This window comes from Alosa sapidissima, chromosome 5 (genome assembly GCF_018492685.1).
Source record: "Alosa sapidissima isolate fAloSap1 chromosome 5, fAloSap1.pri, whole genome shotgun sequence".
NCBI lineage: Eukaryota > Metazoa > Chordata > Actinopteri > Clupeiformes > Clupeidae > Alosa > Alosa sapidissima.
In genome coordinates, this window is record NC_055961.1 from 1,510,486 (window position 1) to 1,519,273 (window position 8,788).

At 41.0% G+C, this 8,788-nt stretch overlaps 1 protein-coding gene across 3 annotated transcripts in view; it reads left to right on the forward strand.

Annotated features, from left to right (window-relative positions):
* The window catches only part of rb1 (retinoblastoma 1), a 69,759-nt gene extending 60,971 nt beyond the window's left edge, over positions 1 to 8,788 (forward strand). For all 3 annotated transcript variants that reach the window (XM_042093770.1, XM_042093771.1, XM_042093772.1), the window contains exons 21-27: positions 1,954 to 2,058; positions 2,435 to 2,548; positions 4,406 to 4,545; positions 4,651 to 4,681; positions 4,902 to 5,044; positions 7,699 to 7,745; positions 7,908 to 8,788. In XM_042093770.1, coding sequence (XP_041949704.1) covers positions 1,954 to 2,058; positions 2,435 to 2,548; positions 4,406 to 4,545; positions 4,651 to 4,681; positions 4,902 to 5,044; positions 7,699 to 7,745; positions 7,908 to 8,002 — 675 coding nt within the window. In that variant the 3' untranslated portion in view covers positions 8,003 to 8,788. The remainder of the gene's footprint in view (positions 1 to 1,953; positions 2,059 to 2,434; positions 2,549 to 4,405; positions 4,546 to 4,650; positions 4,682 to 4,901; positions 5,045 to 7,698; positions 7,746 to 7,907) is intronic.

Below are 8,788 nucleotides of genomic sequence, written 5' to 3' on the forward strand. Positions count from 1 at the left end.
CACTCTATCACTCTTTTTCTCTCTCTCTCTCATTCTACTGTAACACTGTCTCTCTCTCCCTTTAACACTCACTCTATCACTCTCTTTTTCTCTCTCTCTCTCATTCTACTGTAACACTGTCTCTCTCTCCCTTTAACACTCACTCTATCACTCTCTTTTTCTCTCTCTCTCTCATTCTACTGTAACTCTGTCTCTCTCTCTCTCCCTTTAACACTCACTCTATCACTCTCTTTTTCTCTCTCTCTCTCATTCTACTGTAACACTGTCTCTCTCTCCCTTTAACACTCACTCTATCACTCTTTTTCTCTCTCTCATTCTACTGTAACTCTGTCTCTCTCTCCCTTTAACACTCACTCTATCACTCTCTTTTTCTCTCTCTCTCTCATTCTACTGTAACTCTGTCTCTCTCTCTCTCCCTTTAACACTCACTCTATCACTCTTTTTCTCTCTCTCATTCTACTGTAACTCTGTCTCTCTCTCCCTTTAACACTCACTCTATCACTCTTTTTCTCTCTCTCTCTCATTCTACTGTAACTCTGTCTCTCTCTCTCTCCCTTTAACACTCACTCTATCACTCTTTTTCTCTCTCTCATTCTACTGTAACTCTGTCTCTCTCTCCCTTTAACACTCACTCTATCACTCTTTTTCTCTCTCTCTCTCATTCTACTGTAACTCTGTCTCTCTCTCCCTTTAACACTCTATCACTCTATCACTCTTTTTCTCTCTCTCTCTCATTCTACTGTAACTCTGTCTCTCTCTCCCTTTAACACTCACTCTATCACTCTATCACTCTATCACTCTTTTTCTCTCTCTCTCTCATTCTACTGTAACTCTGTCTCTCTCTCCCTTTAACACTCACTCTATCACTCTATCACTCTATCACTCTTTTTCTCTCTCTCTCTCATTCTACTGTAACACTGTCTCTCTCTCCCTTTAACACTCACTCTATCACTCTATCACTCTATCACTCTATCACTCTTTTTCTCTCTCTCTCTCATTCTACTGTAACACTGTCTCTCTCTCCCTTTAACACTCACTCTATCACTCTATCACTCTATCACTCTATCACTCTATCACTCTTTTTCTCTCTCTCTCTCATTCTACTGTAACTCTGTCTCTCTCTCCCTTTAACACTCACTCTATCACTCTTTTTCTCTCTCTCATTCATTCTACTGTAACTCTCTCTCTCTCTCCCTTTAACACTCACTCTATCACTCTTTTTCTCTCTCTCATTCATTCTACTGTAACACTGTCTGTCTCTCTCCCTTTAACACTCACTCTATCACTCTTTTTCTCTCTCTCTCTATCACTCTATCACTCTTTTTCTCTCTCTCTCTCACTCTATCACTCTATCACTCTATCACTCTATCACTCTATCACTCTTTTTCTCTCTCTCCCTTTAACACTCACTCTATCACTCTTTTTCTCTCTCTCTCATTCTACTGTAACACTCTCTCTCTCCCTTTAACACTCACTCTATCACTCTATCTCTCTCTCACTCTATCACTCTTTTTCTCTCTCTCATTCTACTGTAACACTGTCTCTCTCTCCCTTTAACACTCACTCTATCACTCTTTTTCTCTCTCTCATTCATTCTACTGTAACACTGTCTGTCTCTCTCCCTTTAACACTCACTCTATCACTCTTTTTCTCTCTCTCTCTATCACTCTATCACTCTTTTTCTCTCTCTCTCTCACTCTATCACTCTATCACTCTATCACTCTATCACTCTTTTTCTCTCTCTCCCTTTAACACTCACTCTATCACTCTTTTTCTCTCTCTCTCATTCTACTGTAACACTCTCTCTCTCCCTTTAACACTCACTCTATCACTCTATCTCTCTCTCACTCTATCACTCTTTTTCTCTCTCTCATTCTACTGTAACACTGTCTGTCTCTCCCTTTAACACTCACTCTATCACTCTATCACTCTTTTTCTCTCTCTCTCTCCCAGCTGCTGATGTCTGCCATGTACGCCATATGCAAAGTGAAGTTTGTGGACCTGCGCTTCAAGACTATCGTCACCGCGTACAAGGAACTCCCAAACACTAATCAGGAAGTGAGCATTTCACATTTACACAGTTCATGTTTTTAGGAATGGGGTCTAGTAGTGTGTTTGTTTATTTTTTCTTATATTGTTTATTGTGTTTGTGTACTATATGTGAATATAATTATGCATATAATATAATGCACGAATTTATGGTTTTAATGATGAATTATTTTATGCACTTGTGTCGTAGTTATTAACTTAGAAAATCACTGAATTACTAAATACGAAATCACACCCAGATACAGAATAACTGAAAAAATCTTCAGTGATTTTTTTTTATTTTTTTTTATTGTTATTTTCCATGTCACTCGTTAGTGTGTTTGTGCTTGAGTGTAGCTCTTATCCAGACTGATCCAGGTGCTCTACCCCCCCTCCTTTGCTTCAGACATTTAAGCACGTTCTGATCAGCGAGGGCAAGTATGACTCCATCATCGTCTTCTACAACATGGTCTTCATGCAGAGGCTCAAGACCAACATCCTCCAGTACGCCTCCTCCAGGGTAAGTGAGGCCTTGTCTTCCTCTGCGCCACCGAGAGCGGCCCTTAGCTCAGCTATCTGAGAACACTGCCCTCTAGTGGCCCTTAGCCCAGCTATCTAAGAACACTGCCCTCTAGTGGCCCTTAGCCCAGCTATCTGAGAACACTGCCCTCTAGTGGCCATAGCTCAGCTATCTGAGAACACTGCCCTCTAGTGGCCTTTTGACCCATAGCTCAGCTATCTGAGAACACTGCCCTCTAGTGGCCTTTTAGAACACTGCCCTCTAGCGGCCTTGTGTCCCATAGCCCATAAAATATAGTATAGATGCAATATTGAACCAACTTGTATGTAAATCCAAACAGTTCTGCAACACTGCCTATGTAAACTATGCCAGTTTAAATCATATTAATCCTCTGACACAATAAGCAAAGTGGTTCAGTGAGTAGGCCTTGTGTAATATACTGTTGAAGTATGTACTACTTTTTTTTTAGATAGGTGGTCCGTGAATTTTTATTTTTTATTGGTTAAGTGGTCCTTGGTATGCAAAATTTGAGAAACACTGCCCTCTAGGGGCCTTTTGACCCATAGCCCAGCTATCTGAGAACACTGCCCTCTAGGGGCCTTTTTAGGCCACAGAACAGTACAGGTCTAGTTTCACAGTCTAGTTTTATTAACAGAGCAGGTCTAGTTTCACAGTCTAGTTTTATTAACAGACAGATCTAGTTTCAGTCAAATACAAAGACTGTAGCTGTAAAGCCCGAACATGCCTCTAAAACCTGAACTTGCCTCTAAAACCTGAACTTGCCTCTAAAACCTGAACATGCCTGTAAAACCTGAAGTCAGTGAGTCAGTGCTTACTCTATAATGAGTAGATTTAGTACTGAAAGCTTACTCTATAGAGAGTGGATTTAGTATTGAGTCACTGCTTACTCTATAATGAGTGGACTGGATTGAATACTGAGTGCTTACTCCATAGTTGTCTAATTTACTGAAGCCTGACTGCTGTATTGCACTTGTATGTCCCTTTGGATAAAATGTTCTGCTACTGAGTTGATGCAAATGTGAAACATTTAAAATGAAAACGCTGACATTTTAACTCATTGAATGCCAAGCTGTTTTCGGAAGCTTTGTCCTAGAGTGCCAGCTATCTAGACCATTGTTGATGATTTTTGTACAACAGCCACAGCATATTCTGTGTTATACCTATGAACACATACAATAGCTCGATTAAAAGGTGAGACTTTAAGCTCTCGGTGGGTGCAAACCGTGTATTTCTACACGCCTCTGTTCCTGAGAAATCCCAAGCTAAACAGTGGCTAGTTTTCATCAAAATCGCTGTTTTTTTCTAGAAATGGAGATATAACGTCTTTCATGAAATATGAAGTGTTGCCTGTTACTTACTTGTGTAAACTTTCCGGGAAGTGATCAGCGAGACCTGGCGAGACTGCCACCTAGTGATAGACCCACGAAAATGGCCTGGTTTTGACCTGACGTGCATGCGTCACTGATTCGACCCAAAGCGGCAACAGAGTTATGATAAAATGTCCAGATAAAATGTCCAGATTGTGCGTTTTCATGAGTTTTCGATCGTCATATATTTCATTTCCATTCATCACAGAGTTCCCAAAATCACATATAAGGTGTGTCAGAGTGTCTAGTTTCGTAATTTAAAAAAAAAGAAAGTTTTTGGCCTTCAACGCATGGGAAGGAAAAACATAATATTACGTTTTTGGCACTCAATGAGTTAATAAGTAGTACAAGAAAATGCGGACATTTTAAGTAGTACGAGAAAATGCTGTGAATGACTCTCACTTATGTCAGCATACATGTTCAGGCAGTCATATGTTGTACGTGTCTGTCTGCCCCCCCCCCCCCGCAGCTTCCCACCCTGTCCCCCATCCCGCACATCCCCCGCAGCCCCTACAAGTACCCCAACTCCCCCCTGCGCGTCCCTGGGAGCAGCAACGTCTACGTGTCCCCCATGAAGAGCTGTGCGTCCCCGATGACCCCGCGCTCAAGGTCAGGCTGCTTCATACGTTACACCAGAAGTGTTCATATTCTGACCGCAGTGCGACTGAAGTGTTTAGTCACCTGTGCTCATCTTCTCCACTCTTCTTTCAACAGGATCCTAATATCACTCGGAGAATCATTTGGGGTAGGGGATTATGTTGGATATATTTAAATAGTGTAATACTCTTATCAAATATATTTGCAATGCAGCTTAAGCAGAATATTAAATTCATTATTAATAATTCTATTTAGCTATTTTATTGATATGTATCAATCAGTGAAATACATATGTAGACATTTTTTGACCCTTAAGAGATCTGGTGTCTATTCACCCAGTACTGTTCTGTGTTTCGGTTCTCCTGCAGAACTCTGAACGGTTCCAGAGGATTAACGAGATGGTGAAGAGCAGCGAGTGGACGCTAAAGAGGAGGGCGGACGGCGCTGGCGGCCCCAAACCGCTGAAGAGACTGCGCTTCGACACCGAGGGACAGGATGAGCCGGACGGCAGGTAGGCCATGTGTACACCTGCTGAATCTCAATCCACAAGGGCAACATTCAAAGGCCCAGAAGTCAAGCACACTAGCGAGGAGGCTAAAGCTAGTGCCCAGGACCAGAAGTCAAGCACACTAGCGAGGACGCTAAAGCTAGTGCCCAGGCACAGAAGTCAAGCACACTAGCGAGGAGGCTAAAGCTAGTGTCTGTCACTTGACTAGCATGTCTGTTAAAGTGCTAGTGAGGAGGCTACAGCTTGGTGCTAAAGCGCTAGTGAGGAGGCTAAAGCTTGGTGCTAAAGAGCTAGTAAGGAGGTTGAAGCTAGTGTCTGTTAAAGGAGAATTCCGGTGTGATATTGACCTAAAGTGTATTGAAACATGATACCGAGTGTGAACGTATGTCTCATAGCCCATCTCGGCTTGTCCCCTGCACTCCAAAATCTGGCGCTAGTTAGCCGATGCTACCAACAGCTTTTTCAATAGTGGTGCTTCGGCATCGGGCTAGCCATGCAAATAAATAACTGTTTTACACCCATTTACGAGGCTCAATGTATCTCCACACTTCATTGGTAGACTTCCGAGGGCCCTGACATTTAAAACGAGACATTGAGAACTTTGAAAAAGCACTGGTAGTTTACTTACAAGACGATTTATACAGACAGTATCTTCACGAAGTTTAGCGTTTGCAGCCATCTTGAATTTAGTCACCATAAGTCGAGCAACGAGTAAGAATGAACAGCTATGATAAGGGATCAGATTCCAAAAATAATTCAGTGGAAATGCATGGATTCCAGTTGCTGCTACTGGAAGAAACTGGAATCCATGCATTTCCACTGAATTATTGTTGGAATCTGATCCCTTATCATACCAGTTCATTCTTACTCGTTGCTCGACTTATCGTGACTAAATTCAAGATGGCTGCAAACACTAAACTTTGTGAAGATACTGTCTGTAAATCGTCTTGTAAGTAAACTACCAGTGCTTTTTCAAAGTTCTCAATGTCTCGTTCTAAATGTCAGGGCCCTCGGAAGTCTACCAATGAAGTGTGGAGATACATTGAGCCTCGTAAATGGGTGTAAAACAGTGATTTATTTGCATGGCTAGCCCGATGCCGAAGCACCACTATTGAAAAAGCTGTTGGTAGCATCGGCTAACTAGCGCCAGATTTTGGAGTGCAGGGGACAAGCCGAGATGGGCTATGAGACATACGTTCACACTCAGTATCATGTTTCAATACACTTTAGGTCAATATCACACCGGAATTCTCCTTTAAAGCGTTAGTGAGGAGGCTAAAGCTAGTGTCTGTTAAAGCGCTAATGCAGAGGCTAAAGCTAATGTCTGTCACTTGACTAGCATGTCTATTAAAGCGCTAGTTAGGAGGCTGAAGCTTGGTACTTGCTAGTGTTTGTCACTTGACCAGCGTGGCTATTAAAGCGCCCTGGAGTGTCATGGCTTTTAACCATCTTTTGGTAACTGTGTGACCACCAATAGGGCTGTCACTTTTGTGAAAAAATCCTGTTCGATTTTTGAGACATAAGTGTTCATTGAATCGATTGTAAAATCGATGTTTTATGTCTAAAGACGTTTCCATTTTCAACGGCAAATATAGGCCAATCCACAAACAACTAACAGGCATTAGGACGAACGTAAAGAGGGCGCTTGTAGACGCAAGCCAGCAATATTTCTGATGATTTATTGGCGTGAAGTTTCGTGCACAATGACAAACAGAAGTGCAACATTCTCGAAAACCAGTAAGCCAAGTGGACTGCCATTACATTACATTACATTACATTACATTACATTTGGCTGACGCTTTTTTAACCAAAGCGACTAACAACATGGTAAACAGTAAGTGTTAGAACAATTCTCACAATTTTAGGACAGTTTAAAAAAAACATTAGAGTACAGTAAGAATAAGTGCGTCGGTGAGTGCTGTTAATTACATCAGTGACATGACTGCAGGCTTCAACGTAGCTGTGTCTGTGTTTACGATTAGAAATGTCAAACAAATTTCGCCTCCGTAGAACTCGATTGCACAGTTTGCGTAGCCTACCGCTTTGTTCTCCATAGTTTGATATACCAAAAATCCGAAGTACTTCCACATCGAACTCCTGAAGTTATTAGGGCCTATTACTCGTCTCTCTACATGTCGCACAGGTTGATCGCGTTGTCCTCCATTTTTTGGCAAAACACGAGCAGCACACCAGCTGATTGAAACTGCTGTTCCCGGTGCGTAAAATTGGTGGGAATTTTCTTTTTAGCTTTCGCAATGCTTACTGCACTTCGGAATTCTTTTATATTCTTATATTCTTGTTTGTGAATTTTGTTACACCTATCTTTTTTATTTGTTTATTTCGTTTAAAATTAATAGTGTAAATATTTGGTTAAAATCGATTCCCTAATTTAGTTTTCGAAACTTGTGGTGTTTGGTCCAATCGATTGTGCAATCGATTTTCGAACGTAAAGTGACCGCCCTAACCACCAACCAAACAGATTTTATTCTGTGGTTTTATCATGGTTTTTATCTACTCAGGTATTTGCAGGTTCAGAGTTTAAGCTTTTCGGCCTCAAACTAAATCCTTTAACGAGTGTTAGTGAGTGTGGTGTGTTTAGTTCTCCCATGTACTGCGGAATGCAATTTAACAGCAAAGCTTGTGTTTGCCTCCCCCAGCAAACCCAGTGGAGGATCAGCATTGATTCAGAAGCTTACAGAAATGAGTGAGTACCACTATGCCATCACATCATGTGTAGCCACCACACCATCACATCATGTGTAGCCACCCAGTGGTTAAATTGGCTTTTGTAAGGAGGGCGAGCCCTTATTTATGGTGAATGGTTATCATTTAAAATGGCTGATTGGCCACTTTCTTCCCGTTGTAGACTCGACTCGCAGCCGGATGCAGGAGCAGAAGATGAAGGAGGAAGCAGAGTCTGTGAGAGAGGAAGTTCCAAACGGAGTGGAGAAACACGAATGAGCTTTGTCAACAATGAAGACGACGTCGAGGTGGAGGGGAAGGATCGAGGGTCTGGAGTGTTGTATCCACCAGACTGCTCACGCTCTTGGTCAAGCCTGCTCTGGATCCTGTTGAATCATGGACTTCTGATTTGAATTTTTTTTTTTTTTATTTTTTTTTTTTTCGTTTTTAATTTTTTTTATTGGCTTTTTTTTTTTTTTTTAATCCCTAGGTTTTAGACTGTTAGTGACTCATTACAGCAAGGGCCTGTGATGTGGACTTGGCTTGACTGTTTAATTATTCATTATTATTTTTTTTCTGAATTATGTTAATGTAGCAGTTTCTGTTAGTTTCAGATTTTTGAGTGAAATAATGAGTGAAGAACCCATGGACTGAGGGGGGGGGGGGGGGGGGGGGGTTGATACATTCGATTAGCTGAATATTTCTGAAATATTAAGAAACTTTTGAGTAGTTGAATAGCTTTGTCGAAATGCTAAATATACAACTCCTGTGGTGTTTTGCAAAATCAAATTTTGGATCATAATATATTTTAGAGGAGGTTGTCGGATTGCGTTTTATTTTGTTTTATCTTTTTTTTTAGCTTCATAATCTTACTGCATGGTCTAAAGTGTTTTTTTTTTTTTCTTTAAAAAGACTTGATATTTCAGATCATACTACAGTTTACTGTTTTTATAATGTCTGATATTTGAAAGAAATGTTTTTCTTCTATCCTAAGGGGAAAAATATAAAAAGATAAAGCCTTTGGAAATGCCATCTGGTAAGAATAAATGTATTATTGTGTGTCTC